Source organism: Trachurus trachurus (genome assembly GCF_905171665.1).
Source record: "Trachurus trachurus genome assembly, chromosome: 3".
Lineage (NCBI taxonomy): Eukaryota > Metazoa > Chordata > Actinopteri > Carangiformes > Carangidae > Trachurus > Trachurus trachurus.
The window spans coordinates 3,490,552-3,515,817 of NC_139893.1; the positions used below are offsets into that span (position 1 = coordinate 3,490,552).

General features: G+C 41.5%; 1 protein-coding gene across 1 annotated transcript in view; it reads right to left on the reverse strand.

The window, feature by feature from the left end:
• Window positions 1-17,100, reverse strand: part of tmod2 (tropomodulin 2) — a 31,433-nt gene extending 14,333 nt beyond the window's left edge. Inside the window, exons 1-5 of the mRNA XM_083997254.1 lie at window positions 16,882-17,100; window positions 13,911-14,067; window positions 2,279-2,401; window positions 1,724-1,789; window positions 254-384 (exon numbers count right to left, since the gene is read on the reverse strand). Coding sequence (XP_083853380.1) covers window positions 254-384; window positions 1,724-1,789; window positions 2,279-2,401; window positions 13,911-14,067; window positions 16,882-17,007 — 603 coding nt within the window. The 5' untranslated portion in view covers window positions 17,008-17,100. The remainder of the gene's footprint in view (window positions 1-253; window positions 385-1,723; window positions 1,790-2,278; window positions 2,402-13,910; window positions 14,068-16,881) is intronic.
• Window positions 17,101-25,266: the final 8,166 nt, after the last annotated feature.

Consider the following 25,266-nt stretch of genomic DNA (forward strand, 5'->3'; position numbering starts at 1 on the left):
TTTTAATTCAGTTTGGACTCTAAACTGATTCTAATCTAATATTTGTCTCCATGTCAACCAGCTCCTGCTGCAGGACTGACGACACACACACACACACACACACACACACACACACACACACACACACACACACACACACACACACACACACACACACACACACACACACACACACACACACACACACACACACACACACACACACACACACACACACACACACACACACACACACACACACAGAGACACACACCTTGATGTTGTTGAGGTTGACCTCTGTTAAGGAGGCGTCGTTGCTCTTTATCCTCTGCAGAGTTTCTTCTACGTTGGTCGGATTCGGAGGTTCATCGAACACCGGGTTCATCTTCTCCCCTTTGACCACGTCTACGAGAACAGACACAGCCAGGTTAATGTTCTATCTATCTATCTATCTATCTATCTATCTATCTATCTATCTATCTATCTATCTATCTATCTATCTATCTATCTATCTATCTATCTATCTATCTATCTATCTATCTATCTATCTATCTATCTATCTATCTATCTATCTATCTATCTATCTATCTATCTAAAGCCAAGGGCTGAAACGTGCCTGTCTGACACTGCTGTGCGTTTAATAAATGTTTCAAGTTTCTATCGTGACTGCTGACATTTCAGTTTTTTCTTGTTTTGATTTTTGAGCCGGCACCCAGTTTATCTTTATACAAGAGTCGAGCACTGCCATTTCCTTTGTTCTCTAAGTCAATGTATTGATCATTCTGGGATGTCTGATCATCTCTACAGCCTCTCTGATCTGATCTGATCTGATGGGACCAGTGTTGAGCCTGAACGCGTTCAGTGAACCATCGTTCATGAACTCGTTCATATTTTGGTTGAATGTGAACTGAACGTTCTGTATTTCCTCTTGATGAACGTTATTGTGAACTCAAAGTGTGACTTTGTTCAGGAGTGAGCCAGATTTCCATAGAGCCTTCTGGGTAAAAACCCGCTAAAACACTGTAAACAGGCGTTAATATGTAGCAGAGAAACCAGCCAATCAGGCAACACCTATCAGCTGTTTGGATCAGCGGCGCTGGAAGAGGCGGAGTGAGTTAGAGAGGGAAGTCCAAGTCATTTGACATATTTGAGAATTTTAAAAAATAGTAACGCAATATTTTATTTTCCTGGTAATGAATTACTTTCATCACGTTGTTGTTATGTAGTAACTATAACTAATACTGGTTATAACTGCTAAAATAACGGCTGTCTGTGGTTCCATATGGGCTGAGGCGAGATTTTTGAAAAATAATAGCTTGTAGCAACATTTTGAAACGTGAACTTAGTTCAAAAAATTAGAATTATGAACTGAACTAGTTCACATTCTGGATCCATCCATTTAGACTTGCACTTTACCTATTTAAACTTGCACTTGCACTTTAGAAACTGGCACTTTATACCAGGCACTTTACAGATCACATGCACTTTATGTATGTGTATATGATTGTGAACCACTGTATAATTCTTGTGTATTTCTGTCTGTGTGTTACCTGCCAAGGGACTACGGATGCAAATTAGCAAGTTGCTAACTCTGATGCATTTACATTTGTGCACACGTACGAATGTTCATTAATGTGTATTGTCCCTTTTAAATAAATAAATAAATACATTTTAAAATGTGTGAACTGAACTTTGAACTAGTTCATGTAGAAAGTGAAACTTCCCAACTCTGGATGTGACTCACTGTTGTATCCCTCCTTGGCGTCGTACGTCTGACTGCTGGTGACCAGAGTGTGGACGCCGAGGATCGCTGCAAACACAAGACACAAGACAAAAATTCCTTATTTATTAACTTTATTTATCTATTATTCATTTACTTTTTTTCCCTCCAATTCGCACAGCTTCATTCATTCATTTTATTAATTAATCAATTTATCTTTCTATTCTTATTTATTTACTCAGGTCCAATTCCTCCGCTCCCTCTTCCCTTCTTCCCTTCTTTCATCCTTTATCCCGGCTGTCCCTATTTCTTCCTTCTTACCTTCAGAATTAATGCTGTCATTGGTAGCTACTATTATGAGTTATGTTTGCTATCACAACTGTTATCCCTGCTACCCTTTATATCGTGTTTTAATTTCTTTCCTTATCTTTGCACTATTACCATCACCACACTGCTACACTGCACTCGAACTACACACGCACATCTTGTGTATCCATTGCTGTATGTCCGTTATGTTGTTTGTCTTGTGTTTCACAATAAAAATTTTTTTAAAAATGAATCCTCCTCAGCTCTTCTTACCTGCCAGGTCACACAGCTCGGTGTCGGTGGCGCTGGACAGAGCCTCCTCCAGCTCCGGGTCCAGAGTCGTCACCTCCTCCTGACGCGTTTCTATCGGCTTCTGCTTCGGAATAAACACTTTACCTGCAGAGAGGGAGAGAAAGAGAGAGAGAGAAACACTGGTTCAAAGTCTGAACTCAACGGAGGCGATGATGGTTTTCTCTGGAAACAAACAGGAATAAAACCACAGAGACGAGTCGAGCTCTGATTTACTGAATAGATCCAATTTCTGGTTCGATTTAACTCATTGAGTGCCAGCCCTTTTATAAAATGGTCAGTGCCAGGTGCCAGCCTTTTGGGGCATTTTGAGTAATATTTCAAGACCCAGAGAATATTTTGTACTATGACTCTGAAAACACAAAACAACTGACAGGAAAGAGGAGACTCTCTATTTAACTAGGGAAAAAAAACATTTGTTTGTACCTTGTTCCATTCTTGATTTATCTTAAGTTGAATAGAGCCTGGTTGCACCAAAAAGACCACTTTTTTTCTAGAAAGCTGAGAAAAATGCATTTTTGTGAAAGAGAGTCTCTCAAGAAAAACAGTGATTTATCCGTTTTAATTTTGGCTTCAAAAACATGTAAGACGTCTGAAAATTTCATTTCACATGTTTTTTCATGTTTACACTAATGCACATTTATTTATCTATTTAACATGGCCCACTGCAGGAGGAAACAGCGCAGCTCTTCAGTTCAGTCGTGGCTGATGATTAAAGTTCTGCAGCAGTGAATGTGTAACAACTTGTAAACCTGAATGTAACGCTGAGATCTCGTCAGGGTAGACGTGCAACAATTCACCCACATCGTTCACAACGCTAACAAACAGGAAATGGTGTACACATCAAAAGACTGATCAAAGGATTATATTAATCGATAACAGATCTTTTAAATGAAGATTGATATGAAGAATCAGATATTTTAAACTCAGCTCTCATCACAAACAACTTAATGTTTGTCGTCTGAAGCAGCAGGACTTTTTAAAAGTTGTGTTCACTGGGATCCATTAAATGTTTTGTGTGTTTTTTTCTTGCACCGATCCAGTTGTAGATAAATGATGCATGAATTTCACTTCCTGTTTTCACAGTCGTGTCGTAGTCAAGTCCATCATCACTGTGTCCAGTCCCAGTCCTCATAATAATAACCATGTGTCTTGATATTCACATTATTCCTCCTCAGCTACAAAGAAAAAAGATGATTTGATGTAAAATCTAAACCATATTTAATGTAAATAAAGTTTGTATTGAACAGAAGAACACAGCAAAATATTTACATTTATGTTCGGATATGATACAGTTTGTTTAAATTACCCCCCAATTTCCAGTTAATTCCCATGGAAATTTTTCCGCCCCTTCGCAACCCTAACTACGAATATTAAAGCAGCAGTAAGCGATCCGGTGGTTTTGTCTAACTTCCTGTCAGCAGATGGAGTTAGCAGTCCCCGCCCTCGTCCCTACGTCACCACATTCACGCGCATCCCTTGGCTGCACACACAGAGAGGGCCGCCCCTTTATGCCGTTCTCTCTCCTCATTGGATAAAGGTTGTAGGATACAAGGAAAGTTTTCTCCTCGGCTCAGAGCAGAGCAGAGTGACTGACAGACCCGTGTTTCAGACCAAACACTCTATAGAAGTGATTGCTGTCGGAAGATATAACTATTTAAGACTTATATTAACACAGACAGTCCGCTTACTTCTGCTTTAAGTCTTTTTTACTCAAGTCCTGTAACTGTAAAAAAAAAAAACAACTCTGTGGGTGTGGAAAACTGTGGCGTTACCACGGCAACCGGTCTGCATGAAGAAGAAGAAACGGAAGAGAGTGAAAGGAGCAGGAAGTCACGGAACAATGACCTCCAAGTCTGATCTGAGCCGCAACAAACAACTGGCACCGGATGGAGAGGCATGACCCAGAGACCAGAGACCCCCCCCCCACTGCTGCTGTTTAGAGTCAGTGAAGCTGCTGTGATTGGTCGGCCCGGTCCCTGTGGAGACTCTGGCGCTTCCTGAGAGCCGCCGGTCAGCAGTAAATACAGTAACTACAGTCATCAGCAGCTTCCGGTGCAGTTGAGACGGTTTTCCCTCCGGACACAGAACCAGAACCAGAACCAGGAGCCAGGACCCCGACCGGACCCAGCCTCAGAACTAGGGATGGGACTTTTTGTCAACAAATCGACAAAAAATCGACACATGTGTGACACGTGTCGAAATGTCGAGGGGGCGGGGCTTGTGGGATTTCCATGTGTAAATTGCATTTTGTCTTTCAATATTTCCTCTTCAAATAAACAGCAGAAAGTGCCACTTTTCCCCTAATGAAATAAAATATTTTAAATAAAACAAATCCACTTTTTCTAGATGGGATAGCTACTTGACCCTCATTCTGCTTCACATGTGATGGGAGCGTGCCTGCTGCATGCTGACAGGCCACAGAGTCAAGAGATCAGCTGTCCGGGCTCCCTGCAGTCTAGGTGATGGTGCGCTGTTGATGACGAGTCCGGCTCCGCAAAAAGGGCAAAACCATCGGCAAAACAGGTCGATGCAATGGTTGCATTCTTCGTAGAGGACGTGGACATGCACAGAAGAAAAGAAAAGAAAAAGAAACCGAATGCGCGCTGCCTCGTCCGCTCATGCCGACAGCAGCGTTAATAAACCACAACAAAAGCACGTGTAACGATTAAAATAGACTTAAACATTTGGTAAAGATGACAATTAATACCCCTGGGGAATATAATTGGTCCTTTTATTAATAGAGCATTGTGATTATTTAGACTATATTTGATTTTACACATTCATAGTGTTGTGAAATTAATTAATGCATAATAATCGTGATAATCGTAACACCGTGATTATTTCTCTGACAATAATCGTACCAAGAAAATCTATAATCGTGACATCCCTAGATACTTCCAATACCACACACACACACGCCTCAACTCATAGACCTAATGAGAGCAGGAGGATTAAAGTTTGGATATTATTCTTGAAAAAAAAAGTGTTTCTAATGAAAGAATAAGAAAGATAACCTGTGATTTATTCGCTGCGACCTCAGAGAAATTTCAGACTATTCCTTTAAATGTGAATTCAAATGGTCAATGTAATGTAGTCCTCAAAACTCTGCTCCAAATGAACACATTTTCCTCTGTTTATGCCATAGAATAATTGTGTGAAATGCACTTTCCCACATACTACAATGGTTACACCCTTGCATTTAGTGTCTATTTTTCTGTGTTTTATTGCCACTGACAATAAAACTAAACCAAAGTAAAGGTATAGTCTGTGTTTTAGTGTCATTGCAAAACTATAATTTGAAACTGTTGCACATCACTACCAGGAACCAGCAGCCAGGACCCAACGTGGTGCCGTCATGATGGATCCCACAGGAAGCAGCCAGACGTCACCACAGAGTCGATGAGGAAAACACACGGACGCAGGAACAAAGTGTTTCCAGTGAAGCAGCAGGTTTTAGAGACAAGTCAACACTAGATTAGAACAGACGGGACCTGAACGCATCGTCTCTCTCTTTACTGCTGAGTCAGTTTCTCCTGATCCACTTCATCTGGCTTTCAACTAGGGCTTTGACATCGAACTTCATTATTCAAATATAAAAAAGATATTTGAACGAATATAGGGCAGCTCTAAATATTCAAACCTGTAATAAGCGTTATTTTTGGTAAATGTGTTTGCCTGAAAACGTACCGTATTGACCCGAAAAAAGCCTGAAAAAGACATATTTATATATAGATATAGATATATATAGATATTTATATATGCAAATCAGGGACACACCGGATGCGGAAGCGCCGAATAGCTGCGAAGCGCCGAGAAGCTGAGCCAGTTTCCTTTCGGGGCTCATGTTAACCGATTGTGTCGTTCACACCAGACGTCCTGCAGCGATCGTTTCGGTGTCTCTCTGGTCTATTTCCGTGTCAAGCCGGGCAGGAAGTCAAACAAAGAAACACGAGAGAATCCGCTCAACTTTCAAAATCAAAACAATTTTCAAAATAAAACACCACAACTGATGCATACATGTGCGTTTTTGTATGAACAGAGCGCAAGAGAGATGGACACACACCTACACACATTCAGAGAGATCAGAGGGCGCTACAATCTACCAGAACGTTATTTCACAGATACTGAAAACATGATTTTAAAAAGATCAATTTTTTCTTTGATTTTGTCTGAAAAGGGTATTTTTCCAAAGACAGGTCTTGAAAAAGGGGGGTCGTCTTATATTCGGGTCAATACGGTAGTTTTCAATCCAGATTCGAAGCTTTTTTCAGCCTGTTGAAGTTGTGAAACACAATCTCACATTAGCATTGATCACCTGGGGCTCCTGTACTTATGACGTCATCAGTGGCGGGCCGCCGCTCCTTCAAACTTTTTTTTTTTAATTGTCGCAAATAGCTACAGCACCGCCGCATGTCTTCTGTTCATTCATCTCCGCATAGCGCTGTTTACACACACACACACACACACACACACAGAGAAGCGCATGCAGGACAGCCATCGATGGCGGTGAAAGCGAAACTACACGATTTCTCTCCGATAAACTAATCAATGATTTATTTATTCAGCTCATTATTATTGGACCAGAGACAAAAACATGACGTCATCATGACTTTGTTGTCTCAGCTCTGTCACACACACGCCTCCTGTATTTGCCTGTGTGTGTGTGTGTGTGTGTGTTTTGTGGTGAAGCCGCCCCACCCTGCTGCTGCTGCTGCTGCTGCTGCTGCACTATAACCTCAACAAACACCATGTTTATCAGAGTTCAATGGAAGTGTGACGTGACGAACACATTAAAACACGTTCCTCTGGTTCGACTCGACCAAACCTCAACCTCAGCTGATCCTCAATGGAACACACACACACACACACACACACACACACACACACACACACACACCAACAACACAATAATAATAATAAACCAGCTGTAACCCAGTGTGTGTGAAGTGCAGCAGAGGGAACAGGCGGATTATAGAAAAGTAATAAGACTGATCTGATATGATGATGATGACATCGTGTACTTACAGTAAGTATGTGTGTAACGGTTGCCATGGTGTTTAAGCAGCAGACTGACTGTGTTGCCGAGGAGACGCCACTCACACACACCCGTGACCACATTATTATGAGTTTCCCAGCGGGGGGTGAGAGAGGGAGGGAGGGAAACATTCCTGAGAACCACCAGCATGATCCTGGTTTTCCATGTTGTCATAGGGAGGGGGGGGGGCAGACACACACACACACACACACACACACACACAGGGGGTAGTTTCCAGGGGTAGTTTGGGGGAGGGGGGGGGGGCGTGTTCAGGAGTTCCTCTGGAAAACTTCTTCCCGCCCGTCGTTCCCGTTTCTACTCGTCTCTCTGTTCCTGTATCTGCTGTGATGACGTCATCGTCACCATAACTACGTCGTCTTACAGCCTTTTTCCATTCACATGTTTTTTTTATTTTCTATTAGGCATAGTTGTACTATACAGTGTTGTAAAAAACCGTCACAGCAGTTTCACGCAGCCAGTTTTTATAGTTTTATACTACGATATCTATCGCCCGTATATCACATGTACTATACCTGCGCTGCTGGATACTTGGATTCACTCTGGGATCAATAAGTAACTCTAACGCCGTTTTCCCACTAAAATTAGTGGGTCGACGCAGGTTTTTTAAACGTGGGTCGACCCACTAACAATCGGCATTTGGCTCCTTTCCCATCGACCAAAATGAGCCGAGTCGCTGAGGGAGCAGACAGAGCAGAAACCAGTCGCTCCGCTCTCAAGAAACACCGTGTCATGCCACAGCCGCCAAATTTCACTCATTATCTCCTCCCCCTCATGTGGACTAAGGGCTGGGAGAAGTTTCAGAGTCCTCCGTGGCTTCTCTGAGTTACAGCGGGGCTCCGTGCAGCACTGCATGTCCATATAACGGTTGAGAACGGAGCTCACTTTTCTTCGTCCAAAAAGACACACCAAAAAACATCCAGATACCTCCATGCTGCTCGTATGTAATGAGAAATTGTTCCACCGGTCAGTAGCAGTGAACCGAGACACTGGAAGCTTCCGCTACAAACAAGCTTAAAATATAGACTAGAAACAATTTTCGGGACAATTTGGCATTTCGGGGCTTCAATACAAGACGGACATTACATACGAGCAGCATGGAGGTATTTGGATGTTTTTTGGTGTGTCTTTTTGTTACGAAGACAGTTGGTATCCATTTGCAACCGTTATATGGACATGCACTGCTACGCCGAGACCCCCTGTAACTCAGAGAAGCCACGGAGGACTCTGAAACTTCTCCCAGCCCCTTAGTCCACATGAGGGGGAGGAGATAATGAGTGAAATTTCAATTGCGGGTGAACTATCCCTTTAAACAGACTGTCGCTTCTTTTTTTCAATCGTTTTTGGTCAGTGTTGTTGCAAAAGCCGATTGTTAGCGGGTTTAAACAGGTTTTTTGGCCAGTGGGAAAGGGGTATAAGTCTAAGTACTATGAAGGACTCAGTTGAAATGGAAAATGACCAAAACCGATTTGAATAGAGTCGAATAGAGTCGAGTAGAGTCGAGTAGAGTCGAGTAGAGTCGAGTAGAGTCGAATAGAGTCGAGTAGAGTCGAGTAGAGTCGAGTAGAGTCGAATAGAGTCGAATAGAGGCAAGTTGAGTCGAGTCGAGCTGTAACGGTGTAATGGAAAAAAGGGCCGTTAGTGTCTGTTTGTTTCTCAGAGTCGGAGCAGCCTCGTTAATCCTCCGGATCAGCTGAGACTGTTTATTTCATCTTCTTCCTGCCACAAACATTCACTGAGCCGTGGTGGTGAAAACTGAAGAGAGAGTTTCCCTCTGGATACACAACAACAAGTCACACAGGCCGTAACCGAGTCAGAAACATCCCACTTCAACAGTAAAACCCTGATTACATAACTCACACACATCACATCCACTCTGCCACAAGTATCTTCTATTGGTTCAGAATCCAAACCAATCAAATTATCGAGGGATGTGAACAAACTTCTGGCTCTATTTTTAGATTCTATCACCCCCTCTCTCTGTCTCTTTTTACTTCTTTCTTTCTATCTACCCCACTCTATCTCTTTCTATCTATCATACCCCTCTCTCTGTCTCTTTTTCTTCTACCCCCTTTCTCTGTCTTTTTACTTCTATCTTTCTGTCTACCCCACTCTATCTCTTTCTATCTATCATACCCCTCTCTCTGTCTCTTTCTTTCTTTTACCCCCTTTCTCTGTCTTTTTACTTATATCTTTCTTTATTTCTAGCCCTCTCTCTTTGTCTTATTCTTTCTTTCCATCTCTCTCTGGCTTTTTACTTCTATCTTTCTTTATTTCTAGCCCTCTCTCTTTGTCTTATTCTTTCTTTCCATCTCTCTCTGGCTTTTTACTTCTATCTTTCTTTATTTCTAGCCCTCTCTCTTTGTCTTTTTCTTTCTTTCCATCTCTCTCTGGCTTTTTACTTCTTTCTTTCTTTATTTCTAGCCCTCTCTCTTTGTCTTATTCTTTCTTTCCATCTCTCTCTGGCTTTTTACTTCTATCTTTCTTTATTTCTAGCCCTCTCTCTTTGTCTTTTTCTTTCTTTCCATCTCTCTCTGGCTTTTTACTTTTACTTACTTTCTTTCTACCCCCTCTATCTCTATCTATCTACCACTTACTATCTATCATCCCCCTCTCTGTGTCTCTTTTTCTTCTATTCCCTTTCTTTCTGTCTACCTCACTCTATCTCTTTCTATCCATCATACCCCTCTCTCTGTCTCTTTCTTTCTTTTACCCCCTTTCTCTGTCTTTTTACTTCTATCTTTCTTTATTTCTAGCCCTCTCTCTTTGTCTTTTTCTTTCTTTCCATCTCTCTCTGGCTTTTTACTTCTATCTTTCTTTATTTCTAGCCCTCTCTCTTTGTCTTTTTCTTTCTTTCCATCTCTCTCTGGCTTTTTACTTCTATCTTTCTTTATTTCTAGCCCTCTCTCTTTGTCTTATTCTTTCTTTCCATCTCTCTCTGGCTTTTTACTTCTATCTTTCTTTATTTCTAGCCCTCTCTCTTTGTCTTATTCTTTCTTTCCATCTCTCTCTGGCTTTTTACTTCTATCTTTCTTTATTTCTAGCCCTCTCTCTTTGTCTTATTCTTTCTTTCCATCTCTCTCTGGCTTTTTACTTCTTTCTTTCTACCCCCTCTATCTCTATCTATCTACCACTTACTATCTATCATCCCCCTCTCTGTGTCTCTTTTTCTTCTTTCTTTCTTCTACCCCCTTTCTCTGTCTTTTTACTTCTTTCTTTCTGTCTACCCCACTCGATCTCTTTCTATCTATCATACCCCTCTCTCTGTCTCTTTCTTTCTTTTACCCCCTTTCTCTGTCTTTTTACTTCTATCTTTATTTATTTCTACCCCTTTCTCTTTGTCTTTTTCTTTCTTTCCATCTCTCTCTGGCTTTTTACTTCTTTCTTTCTACCCCCTCTATCTCTATCTATCTACCACTTACGATCTATCATCCCCCTCTCTGTGTCTCTTTTTCTTCTTTCTTTCTTCTACCCCCTTTCTCTGTCTTTTTACTTCTTTCTTTCTGTCTACCCCACTCTATCTCTTTCTATCTATCATACCCCTCTCTCTGTCTCTTTCTTTCTTTCACCCCCTTTCTCTGTATTTTTACTTCTATCTTTCTTTATTTCTAGCCCTCTCTCTTTGTCTTTTTCTTTCTTTCCATCTCTCTCTGGCTTTTTACTTCTATCTTTCTTTATTTCTAGAAAGAAAGAAAAAGACAAAGAGAGAGGCTCTTTGTCTTTTTCTTTCTTTCCATCTCTCTCTGGCTTTTTACTTCTTTCTTTCTACCCCCTCTATCTCTATCTACCACTTACTATCTATCATCCCCCTCTCTGTGTCTCTTTTTCTTCTATTCCCTTTCTCTGTCTATTTCTTTCTTTCTTTCTTTCTTTCTTTCTTTCTTTCTTTCTTTCTTCCGCCCATAGAAAGACATTCATCTCTCACCCTTCAAGTTTTATATTTTAGCTTTAGCCTTTTTCAACATTTCCTCAGCAGTTTCTTCAGCTAACTCAGCATCGTTTCAACTATTTCTTCAGCTCATTCAGCAATAGCGTTCGTTCAGCTGCTTTCAGCATTCACACGCATTTGCTGCTGGAAATGCTTCTTTTTCTAGTTATTCCTCTCATATTCTCCTCTCTCTGATAACTAGCTCGTCGACAGGAAGCAGCGTGGACTTTTCAACCAATAACAAGTGTTTAGAGGCGGGAAACGGCCGCAAAATGTCGTCCAGATAGAGACAGAGCGAGTGAGTTTTTCAGGGTTGGGCGTCATCACTGATTGAAAAGTAACGCATTCTCATCACTTTTCCTCGCTCGCGTCGCTGTCTGTCCGGACGCGGTGTCATGAGAAAACCAAACACAACTCCTGTTGACAGAAATCTGTCCCATTCAAATAACACACGAGGCTCTTATTTGAATAGTATCATCTGAAAACACACACACACTTAACCACAGCTGCTTCAAACAACACACACCCAAAGTAAACTAATGTCAAGTAAAAGCTCAGCTCCTCCTGACACCAACACACCTCCCACACACACACACACACACACACACACACACACACACACACCTCCCACACACACACACTGCTGCATGTTGCATAAGAGCAGACCTGCATTAACAATTCCAGCAAAGACAGCAGAACAGTAATTACTGCACACACACACACACACACACACATGCACACACACAGAGACACACACACACACACACACACACCTTGGTTCTCAGCCTCCTGTGAAACGGTGTTGACATGTGATCGCTCCACACTGCAGCTGTTTATGACATCATCACTGCTGGAGTTCACTCAGTTTATTTATTTATTGATTATATATTTATTATTAGGAAGGAAGTGTCGTCCACTTTCCTCTCCGTGGCAACAGCTCGACTCGTTTCAACTGTTCTGGAGGTCGTTTCCTTTAGAGTAGAGAGTTCATATAGACTGATATAAAGCAATAGACACTGATTGTTATGATATAATTACACTGGTTTGTGTGCACACATTGTGACTTTTTTTTCCTGACCATAAACCGATGCTCCTTAACCGATTATTAACTATTAACTGATAAGATATAAATACAACAATAAAACAATACTACAACACATCTGTGACTAGTGCCATTAGCCACACACACCCTGCTACAGCTGATTCTCTTGGAAGTTAAATCTTAACGTTTTGAAGAGAAGAACAGCAGAGCGCTCCTCTGAGCTGCCGCTGACTCAGCTTTTTTTCCCCCTAGCTGCACCGTCCTTACCGGTGATGCACGTGCAGTGGAAAAAAATTGAGCAGCGGCTAAATCAGACATAGTTACTATATGTTAAACAGCTACGACTATAAAATGGCCCGTGTCGAAGCAGCACCACGCCGGAAAACTTCAAGCCCTGGGTGTTAGATTTCATCTGTGAGTCCAACATTCATCTTCCAAAAAGGAAATACAGTGGAAACCGCTAATAGTGATCACGGATATAGTAATCAACCGCTTATATAGATCAAAGGGCTTGGGACAGAATCATTTCTATACAAAAGCTGTTTAAAAATGTGTTTATAGTAATCAAGAAATCCGCTTGTAGTGTTCATTTTTGGTCATTTTATGAATGACCAAAAATGAATGCGGCACTACTGTACGGTAGATCTGTACTGAGACTGTTGTTATTCTGTCACGTGAGTTAAACAACTGCTGTGTGGAAAACCCCGCTATGGTCTGTAATCGAGGTGCAGACGGGTGAGTTTGGATCGCCCTGATGACCGTTTTGTTACATTTTTCTCATTGAAAAACTATACTAATGGCATTTAGATGATGTTCTGCATAAAAAATTTTGTGAAATAATAAAAAATCGGTTATAGTAATCAACCGCTTATAGTGATCACATTGACTCTGGACCAACGTGATCACTATAAGCGGTTTCCACTGTATACAGTATATCCGCAGAGAGCTGCAGGAAACTTTGGATCGTTTTTTGTTTTTTTTTACCCCAGACGACGGCAGACGCTGACCGGCTGTTCTTGGAACAAATGTCCAAGAAGGCATTTAACCTGGTTTATTTCTGCGTTAGCTCCACGCCGTACCTACACCGGTGCCTCGACGCCATCGTGCACCTTTCGAAGTTCTGCATCGAGGGAACGCGTTACTATGCAATTCAATGTTTTGGGAGGCGTAGGGTTTCTCAGCGCTGCAGATGGCTCGGTGGAGAGACGCCGTTGACTTGATGCAGAAGAGTAAATTCTTTGCATTGATGATGCAGTGACGGTTCTCGACCAATCAGAGGTCTGCGGGGTTTTCACGTCACCTTTTAGTTTCCTGTTACCTCTGGTACCAGAAGAGTAGAACCAGGTAAAAGATCACAGGTACTTTTACCAAATGGAAACCCAGAAACAGTCGAGTGGAGCTGATAGTTGTTTTTTTAAATGCCGACCTCCGACAGAGAGTCACTGGGTTTTTATGTTGTTCAGTCTGAGAAAGAATGAAACTCATGAAGAGGAACTGAGGCTCTGACATGATCAATCAATCAAATCCATTAAACCTCTCGGATGTGTTCTCTCTGTGTAAGGACACACACCTTTCCTCTCTCCGGTGAAGGGGACGATGTCGTCTCTGTCCTTGTACTCCATGGCCTCCTTCTCCAGGTACTTGAGCAGGCGATCCCTGTTGAACGGGCCTGTGGCGTCCTTCTCCGTCTGGGCCTTCTGACGTAAACCTGCTGGGAGCAAGGCATTCTGGGAACAAGAAGAAGAGACAGAAGAGACAGAAACAAGTTGGGTTAAATAGTGTTTTCTAAGCTCTCGGTGTGTCGTTGTGTTCTCTGAGGAAACGCAGCATCACTCACTCTTTGTTTCTGAAGGTGAATCATGCATCAAAGACACAAAGGCAGGATTATTTCAGTGTGCAGCTCCAGGTTCAGGTTTTCTGAACGAGTTTAACTTGATGCAAGTCAACTGAAGCTTCACATTGATGATGACTGACATAAAAATGCAGCCACTGACGGATCAACTATTGTAGCTGAGTGGAAACCTGATGGAGCAGGAAGCTGTCTGTCCAGTCCGTGCACGAAACCAAAACCATTTTCTCTTTGTGTGCAAACAAACACCAGATTTGACTTTGGTTCATTAAAGGGTTATTCCTCTGTAATTTAACCCACTGGCCTAACGCACAAGTGGATTACCGAGTGCAGTAGAAGAGTCAGGAGTCCAGTGTTGTTTTAGTTCCTAAAATGCAGCACGTGTGTCTCTTTTCGATAGAAACCAGGGAAAGCTAGCAGGTGTTTGATGCCTTGTATTATGGGATGGGACCCTGTTTGTACTGTTGATGAAGTTTGGTGCTGTTGGCTGGTGGCTCCATAGACAGCAGTGTGTTTCTATCTGGCTGTCTGAGCTGAAGTCAGTACAACTAGAGGAGTCTGTGGTCGACAAACTTGATCTCTGGAGGGAGGGTCTACTGGGTCTGATGGTGAATTTACAAAGCAATATCACTTTAAAGGGATAGTTCAACATTTAGTCAGATCCTCCTCTCACCATAACCCCTCTATAGTCACAGCAGTAGGTTCATCATTTTAAATTATCGGTGCATGTTGTTTTGAGATGGGCGGGGCAGAGCCGTGAGCTGCTCAGTGAACACAATGGAGGTGAACGGTACAGGTCCCCTGTCCCTCATCAAACTCATGAAATACACAATCCAACAACTCCACAACGCTCTGGTGGACAAGTTGGGACCTGCACATTCACCACGCTATGAGATAATAACTTATAATCATGTAACATTACGACACATGAAGCAAATACTCTGAACTACTTTCTCTTCTGAAATCCCTCCGCCCAGCAGCCGTGTCTGGAATGTAGTTCCTGCTGAATTTCCCTCTAAAACAACTCTGTCTGGTAACGTTGTGTTATTATCTCATAGCGTGGTGAATGTGCAGCTCACAACTTGTCCACCAGAGCGTTGTGGAGTTGTTGGATTGTGTATTTGATGAGTTTGATGAGGGACACAGCGGACCTGGACCTGTAATGAACCTATACTGCTATGACTATAGCGGGGTTATGGTGAGAGGAGGATCTGACTAAATGTTGGACTGTCCCTTTAATAATGAGATCCAGAAATTAATATTTCCCCGGGGCAGCTGGGAGTTTCCTGTGGCCTTGTGTGGCCACTCACCACGCAGCCCGATTCCTCTGGACTGTAAATAAAACATCCAGGGGCCGGGGTGAGAGGGGTTGGGGGGTTCATTATACTCACACACACACACACACACACACACACACACACTTGGCAGTCTGCTGACAGACTCCCCACTTTAAATTATTGTGTCCGACCACAGAGAGGCTGGTGGGACTGGGAGGTGTTGGAGAGGTAGAAGGAGTTTAAACTGTGATGACACGGCGTTCTGGGAGTTATTACCGCTGGCTTTCTGCCAACTATGATTCATCAACTATGAATCCAGAAACGTATTTACAACCCGACGAGTTGGTGCCTGGTGAAACTTGTGTTGTTTTGAAAACTCTCTGTGGCGCTTATTCTATGGAAACAATTATGGCTGCAAAGACTTCTTTATGAAACATTCATTCAGTGAATAAAAAGTCTTATTCACTCTTAAGGGGAGACACTACAGGTGAATAGGGTAAACATTTTAAATAACAGATATCACCATGAAACTTCCCAAGTTTATCACTCACATTAAGACAATTTTTTTTTGTATTACAAGTTTTGTCAAATTTTATGTTTAAATATGTAAATGAAGCAATATCTGATGAAATATGCGCTAATTTGCATACATTTCCAGAACCGAAATCTGATCAATGGATAAAGCCCCTTTCAAAATTCTTGTTTTATTTTGTTGACATATTAGAGTCAGAAGTTTTTACAGAGGAGGATTCTGGATATAAATTTTTATCACTCTGTAAATGAGAAAAATACTGTCACCAGCCCTAAAAAAATCCAATTTCGCCATGTTTTTAGGAATAAATAATTATATAAATCAGGCTTTGAATGATATATCAACAAACCCCTCTGTAAAAACCTTCAGAATATAGAAAGGGATCAAACTGGAAGGTTTGGTGGTGGAGATTTCTAGCTCAGAGTCTGAGTCTGAAAAACTCTTTCTGAGAAAACGGCCTTAATGTAAATCGTACTTTTACGATTGGTTGCTGATACGGAGGAGATGACAATGTTTGTAGCCTACATCATTGTTCAGGAGTGAGAGAGCTTTACAATGATACCTGACATGACATGGGTCAGACTAACTTTTGGTGAATTTAGGAGAAATCTACCGACAAAAGAGACAAAATGAAGTAAAATAACCACCTTAATGTGGATTTTCTACCACTTCTTTTGACTTTTCTGAGAGAATACATGTTAAGGAGGAAAAAGAGCCCAAAATCTCAATTGATCAGTGCATGAAAAAACAGTCTTTTTGCCTGTTAGGGTCTAAAACGCTTCCTTTCACAATAAAAAGTCTTCTTTTTAAACCACAGGAACTCCCTGTGCAGAGCCTGGAGCTCCTCCAACCCCCCACCCTCCCTCCCTCCCCTCCCTCTGACCTCTGGGTCCATCTCTTCCAGGGCCGTCTCCAGCTGCTTCAGCTCCTCGGCCGACAGCTTGTTGAGGATCTCATCTTCATCCAGATCCTTGTACTTGTCCAGGTCCTTCTTGAACGACAGCGCCATGGTGACGGCTACGACTCAGCCACTCTGCTTCCTGCTGCTGCTCTATCTACCGGGACTCAGCGCTCTGCTGCGGACCAGAGGGGGGGTGGTGAGGGGGGGCGACCTGGAGGTAAACACAGAAAATAATCAGTCACGATGATGATGATGATGAAGAAGAAGATTCCTTTAAAGGGACATTGTGTAGGAATTCCTCCATCTAGCGTTGTGGTTGTATATCACATGAAGCAACTCAATCATATTTTTCATGCTGCATTCACATGAAATTGGGCAGACGGCAGACGGACGACAGCCGCTGCACGTAACGGCATAAACAAGCCTCTATGTAAACAAGTGGTCCGTCAGCACGAGACAAAACAATACACGTGACAATATGTTGTCATGGCGATGTGGTATTGTTTACCTGACCCACGTTTTACCGGCTTTCTCTGGACTTCTGTGACTAAAATGACATCTGATTTGTAGGGGTGGGAGAAAAAATCGATTCACATAAATATCGCGATATCTTTTTTGACGATTTTTAAATCAATTTTTTTTTTTTTGAATTTTTTTTTTTTTTTTTTTTAAATATTGTGCAATGTGCATTTGTTAGCCTTTTTTACATACAGAGAGTACAGGTTTTGAAAAGGGTTATAAGGGTATAAAGTTCACTTTATAATGGAGTATGTTAATTTCTAGGCTCCTACAGTGTTTGTGTGCAGATAAATGTTAAAAATGCTAAAGACTAAAAATCAAGAGAATCGGCAATATCGTAGAATCGCAATTTAAATCGAATCGCCATCCAAAAAATCGTAGAAGAATCGATTCGGGAGAAAAGCGTATCGTCCCAGCCCTACTGATTTGTTAGCGACGGCCGTCTGCCCGACTGCAGGTGAATGCAGCATCAGTGTAACGCTCCGTTCCTCCTCACTGCGTTACCACGGTGACTTTTCAAAGACGCCACCTCCACCTGAGCCGACAGCTCCGGTGTCTCCGCTGAGTTTCCGTGGTTTCCTACCGTCACGCTGCCACTGAACGTAAAAACATGGCGACACCACATGGCAGCAGCACCGAGCTTACCCGCTCCATGGAGATATGAATGACGGGGATGCACAATATGTGTAATTTCGATAAGTCCGATAATCATAACTTATCAGCCCAATAAGATATAATATATATTTTTGTCAGCACTGCGGTGTGGGTTGTTTTTTAACCAAGCGCTCTCTTCTCACTCCTACACGAGACCTGAACGGCCTGCAGTGAACGCTGCGTTCAAGTGGTCTCGGCATAATCGAAAAAACAAGTTACTGACTGGAAGAAATCATCAGAATACTCCCTCGTGTCGGAAAACAACTCGGTCATAATTTTGGTAGTTGCCGACTTGACTTGATATCTGAACTGTACGAAGGAGCATTAGGGCCAGCCAAAAAAAAAAAAAAAAAGCCAGCCAAAAAAAAAAAATCCGGCAAAAGGGGGGAAAAGCAGGCAAAAAAAAAAAAAAAAAAAAAAAAAGCCAGGTGAAAAAAAAAATTTTTTTTCAGCACAAAAAAAAAAGTCAGGCGAAAAAAAAAAATTTCAGCACGAAAAAAAAAATAAATCAGCACAAAAAAAAAAAAGTCAGGCGAAAAAAAAAATTTCAGCACAAAAAAAAAAAAAAGTCAGGCGAAAAAAAATAACTGCAGAGGCTTGACCACCTACCTACCACAACAAAGCACTGACGGCTCCATGACAGCAGCCCTGCAGCAGCCCAGCCGGACGTGGACTGTGAAGGTGATTTTCTGAAGTGGTGAAAATGTATTCGTAACTGATTTTGTATCATATCAATAACGTAAAGCCTATTCCTTATTATTACATTACCAACCTTGTTGAGTTCAAGTCGTCAACCTATCTACTAGCCTAATAGCTGCCGTTAGCTAACGTTAGCTTGTTTATATCTTGATTGTCGTAGCTTCTCAGTTAAACTAATAGTATCAACTCAATGTCAACTTTATGTGACCCAATTGTATCAATTTTAAAGGACCATAATCCGTGAGAACACCGGTTCCCTGAATCTGGCAAACATGTCAGTCACCGTGACAGATTTCCTACGAGATCGGGGGGTCCACGATGAAGCCATCGCATTAATGGAGGAGGAAAAGGTGTGTTGTAGCAGCTGAGATGCAGAAGACCAGTTGACATCCAGGTATCCCCTGGGTGAGGTTATGTACAGTATTCTCTGAGAAGTGATAACCCACATTTAGCAACCCTTCACTATAGGCCTAATCATATTAATTTAATTTAATTAATAAATATATTTGTGCTGCCATATCAGATGAATAACATGTTTGGTTAAAGTCTGACTTAAATACACACACAAGTAATCAAGTAGCCCACTCTTTTTTATTTTTATTTTCTTTAGAACATAGCCTACTAGACTATAACATAGCCTACTAGTGACAGACTAACATACATTTGCATATTACTTGGTTAGACAAATCCCTGAATCTACAGTGAGTCTGCGGTGGCTCTGTCAATATGCTGTACCTGTTCTGTTTAGACTGTTTTGGGCTTCGCTATGGTGATGTGCTCAGGCTCTGTATTAGCCTGAATCTTTATTTCAATATTAGTGTTAGTGTTTGATTTGATATGAGTGACTACTTTATTATGCCAAGTGTCTATCCCTAGACACAATTCTAAATGTGAAAAAATAATTACAGTCATGGCTGTATTAAAACAATGCTGCATAATGTCCAACCACTTGTTCAGCTCACTGTTGATTGTAATCTTGTATTCCAGGGCAAAATGTAATGTGGGGAAGCACTGCCCATTATATTATTACCCTTATGATGGTTTTCCTTTGCTTCACAGATTGATGTAGATGTCATCCTGCTTATGGACGATTCAGCTCTGGCCAACTACATTCCATCATATGGAGACAGAATTGCACTTTTCAATTTTTGCAGAAATCAAAAGCCTGTCTCAAAGCGAAAACTGGGTCTGCTTGAAAAACTCAGGGAGAAAATGAAGCTAAAAAAGTCGACCAAAGAAAATGAAGCAGAGCCTCAAACCTCCAGATCTGATTCCAAACGAAAGCTAACTACACGGACAATTGAGATATGTTGGATACACCAAGACAAAGGCGGAGCTAAACAGGTTAGAGCAAAGCAAGGAGGGGGCACTAGAACTGTTGTTATGGACACCAATGGTGGATTTAATGACATCCTGGAAGAGGGGAAGAGTCTTTTTTTCCCAAGTGGTGTTTCAAGTAAAGGCCATGTATCAGACTTTGCATTTGATGTATGGGATTTTCAGCAGAACTCTTTTTCTGATGATGTCTCAATTGGCAAAATGTATGACAGTGTCAAACTACCCAAGCTGCGTTTCTATATTGTCACTCAAGCAAAACCACAATCCGGTGAAGAATCCTCTACCACTGAGCATGAACACAGAGATGATGATTGTAGCTTTGAGGACCAGGATGGAATTACTGAAGTTTCTGACAGCCAATCACTGGTATCCAGTTACTCAGATCTAGACCAAGACCAGGACCAGGTCAGTCTGCATCACCCAGTTGCCACGGATCAGTCAGTTGCTCTCACAGATTGCTCAGTGATATCAGAGATCCATATCTGTTTATCAGAGATAGTACAGGGGGATTTAGTTGTTATAGAAGATGATGTAGTGGACACACTAGACAATAACCCACATGATAACACTGACCCTGAAGTTACATTTGGGCCATGCACAGATGCTGAATTTGAACCAGATGACACAGTCATTGATCAGGCTGAAACACCTGACCGTTCACATCAAACAAAAATGATAACTATACACCATGCAAATTGCTTTAATGACATGATTAAAGCATTTTCTGACCCAGAGACTCTGACCATACCACTGGGCGTGAAGAGATTACTCCCAGATAATTCAGAAGAAGCTGGTAGCGGGTCAGGAGTTCTAAGAGATGTCTACAGTGCTTTTTGGCAAGAATTTTATGATCGTTGCACACTCGGCACAACAATGAAAGTGCCCTTCATCAGGCACGATTTCAAGGCTGACACCTGGAGAGCCATTGGCCGAATTTTCATGAGAGGATACAAAGATTGTAACTACCTTCCCATCAAGCTCGCACCCCCCTTTGTTGAGGAAATGTTATTTGGAACAGTGTACACTGACCTGATAGACATCTTTCTTCAGTATGTAAGCTGCCAAGAGCGAGAGATCCTCAGGGAAGCTTTAAAAGATTTCTCCTCTGTTGAACCTGATGACCTTTTGGAGGTCCTCGACAACTATGAATGCAGAAGAAAAGCCTCAGCAGACACCCTACCAGAAATTCTGATGGAAATTTCCCACAAAGAACTGGTGCAAAAGCCAATGTTTGTTATTGATTGTTGGAGGGAAATCGTAAAACCACAGCTATCTCTGAATTATGAGAAGCTGACAAAGATGTATGCTGACCTGAAACCAACATCTAAGAAGGTGACAAGGCTGTTGAAGTTTCCAGCGGATATGACAGCAAAGCAAAAAGAGGTGGAACACCATCTCAGAAGGTATATCCGGGAACTGGATGAAGAAAAACTTGGAAGGTTTCTGAGATTCTGCACAGGATCCAATTTGATTGTGTCAGACAGTGTCGCTGTTCAGTTTACAGTAATGTCTGATTTTGCAAGACGACCAATCGGACGGACATGTGGAATGATCCTCGAGCTGCCTGACAGCTATGAAAATTTCCCAGTCTTTCGTGCTGAATTTAATGATGTCCTGGAGAGCAACATCTGGGTGATGGACATTGTGTAGCACAATATGTGGCCCCTCGACCATGATTATGACCATGCTCTTGCCAAACCAAGGTTTCTAAAATGATGACTAGTCTCAATTAACACAAAAGCTTCTATTATTTTTGTACTTTGAATGGCTTTTACAGATGCAGTTTGTCTTCAGGTCACCTGCATTCATGCAACAACTAAGAGCCATATAAATTGTGGAAATGTCAGATGTTATGATTTCAGACCAGTAGCCAATATTTCACTACTTCTGTCTCTGTTTGTATAAGGTCACTTCAAACACCATTTTCACAAACTATGTAGTTGTTATACATAACAGTTTGGGGTAAGTTAGAGTTTCTTACAAGTAGATGATGACAAATGGAATTCGAGATTAATTATTTAGCCAACCAAAAACATAATTGTACAAAATGACATTAACTCACACTGAGAAAAGAAACCTCAATGTCACAGATTTAGGGTCTGCTTGATAGTAGTCAAAATGTAATCACATTATTTGGTCAGAATGAGCGATTTGAGGGTAAATATACTGGCTAATATTGAGTGAAACCAGCATGCACAGATACTCACATTTGTGTGTACGTAAGGCAGCTACAATGAGCTAATGAGAATAGCCTACCACTCAATTAAAGAATTCATATAGTTACTATGGTAGACAACAATATTTGTAAATGTACATGTTCATTTTTATGTGACATTTTCCCCTGCAAATACATGTTCAGCATTATGTTATATATTAGAACCGGTCACAGTTGTACAATGTTTCTTTTTCCATACATTAACTTAGCTTAATTGAATTACTGCAAATATGTCAGTTCTGTGCCTTAAAATGCATTTTGTGGTTGCATTTCTACACACAGGCCCTCTGCAATCATTCCAGAATCATTTAACTGCAGAAGGGAACTTAAACTGGTTGTGCAAATGTGTTGTGAAGTTTTGAGATGTGGAAGTTATTTTGGGGTATTTTCATAAAACCATCACAGACATGGTATACATGAAGCAGGTTGCAGATTTGAACACTTCACATGTTCTAAGAATGTGTTTATATGTTGCCCAGGTTGAGGCAAAAGATGTCCCATAAAAAGGCGATGAAAACTACTGGTTCACTAATCTAGCCAAGCAAAAAAGGAATTGATTGGAGTGTTCTGTTGGTGCAGTTTTTATTACAAATGGACCAACCATGATTTGATATTAAAGAAGTGCATCAGTTTCATTTGTGTGTGGTCTTTTTTATCTATTCTAAAGTTAAAGGGCAAGATTCACTTAAGTGTTAAGCATCTGCAAGCCGATGCCATGACATGCAATTAATTAAGATTTTTATGCATTTAAACATTTCTTCTGAACAATTTTGTGGCAAGAGGTTAACACTCTGGTGAATCTAGTGCCTTATTAATGTGGTGAGAAATTAAGTGCACATTGTATCATCCACAATAAAGCCTTTAATGCGAACCAGCACGTTTAGATCATCGTTTTAGACACTTTCCTTGGATTGATACCATTACATAACTTGCATGTTTATTACTGCAACAAAAGTTAGCCCATGACATCTCATACAAAATCAAGTTGGGAATAAGTAGGCATAACTCACCTCTGACACGAACAAAAAAATTGATTGGTCAAAAATATTACAATAAATGATTGAAATCCACTATCTTGTCTGTAACAGAAGCAGGTGAGGGCTTTGATGTAAACATTAGTAAGAAGAGATGAAAACCTATAGCCTAATCATAAAATGCTCTGTTTACTGTGTCTAAACACTGTATGCGAGTTTTCAATATATTTAACATGTAACACATGATGAAGATACTCAAATGCCATTCAAACAAAATGCATGGGTCTATGCTGCAAGTAGACTGTATACTGTACACTGGTTATATATAATTACAAGGATTCTTACACATCCAACTTTGAGGAAACCATATTTTCATTGTGTGGCTTATTTGAGTCTCAGAAATAATGAAGCCTACACCAGTGATCCTCCCTTGTGCATAGAGAATTGTCCACCATCAGATATTTTGCAGTATTTCAGTTCTCAATAAGATGTACAGTTCAGCAGCAGAAAATGCGTCTTTAGGAGCATCCCATCCTTTTTCCTGCATCAGAAGACAGCAGAGATCAAATACAGTGTCATCACATGGGTATTGGCTTTTGGGGGTGCACTCCTCCTTACAAAGGGCCAACTCATCCATGTCAACTGCCTTGAGATTGTCCTCAGCACTGTACATCTCTGGAAGCGTGTACATCAAGGTAGGGCGACCTCCGATCACACCATGGCCTGCCTTCGCTCTGATCCTGTGTGAGTTCCAGGTTGTCACGACCTCATCAAGTTCATCCTGCATAAAAACAAAATATCAATACATAAAAACGAAAAATCAGACATAACACCATAAGGCTTTATCCATTGGCTGTATAAAAACACACAAGCATAGACTATGTGGGATATGTTTAATTTGTTGAAAATTTTAATGTCATGTCAATTTAGGCTGAATCACATACTCAATAGGCTATTTTCATTATTTATTTGATCTTGCATGGTTTTATAGTAGGTACTATAGTACTGTGTAGCATAACAGTAACCTGGAAGGCAGGACTTAATACAGTAATTGTTATGGACGACTCTCCTATTATCCTTTCTCTTCCATGTGCTTTCATATGTTCACCTTTAGTGTATGTGTTTACATTTGTGCAGGTGAAAGAAGAAAGGGAGGATATTTGTATACTAATGGTTAGAAGACCAACAGTAATGAGTTTGCAGGCCTACTGTACCTGAACAAGGTTGAGGAAGCAAAACTGGATCAGACTTTTATCCAAGAAATCCCCAGAGAAATGTCCATCATCTTGAATGGTTTGGAAAAGATTCATCCAAAACTGTGCACTTTGTTTTCTCAAGATTCCCCACCACGATTCAATCCGCTGGTTTGCGGTACTGCGTCCATAGATGAAACTCCGGTCTTTTGCAAAAGCATCTGTGTGGTTCCTGCGCAAAAAGACAAGCATGTTCTCGACGTGCCCATTTTCCGTGCCTCTGTCAGCGCGCACTCGCTCCGGACATCCTCCCAAGCGCGCAATGGATGAGATGAAATAGTCCGCTATGACTTTAGGGTCATTGTTTGTCCTGTAAGCCTCCATCCACACGACATAACGACTGAAACCATCTATGCAACCATTTATGGCAATGCCATATGGCTTCAGCTTGTCATAGCCGTCCATGTGCCATAGCGCGTTAGGGCCTCTGGTGCGGTAGTGTCTGCGCCTCAGACGCCGCGTCTGTCTGAGCTCCACACCGACAGGATCAAGCAACTTTATCAGTTGCCTTACTGTATCTTGTGACACAACATAACCTCTCTGGATCGCACGCAGGTGCAACCATCGGTACCCCTGCATCTGCCCCGTTCCAGCTATTTCAGTTTGTATGAATGCGGCCACCTCCTCCAAGTTCGTATGGTTTTTCCTCCTGAACAAACCAAGTTTCTGACACAGTCTCTTCAGCGTCCTAATACTTATCACCACACCGTGTCTG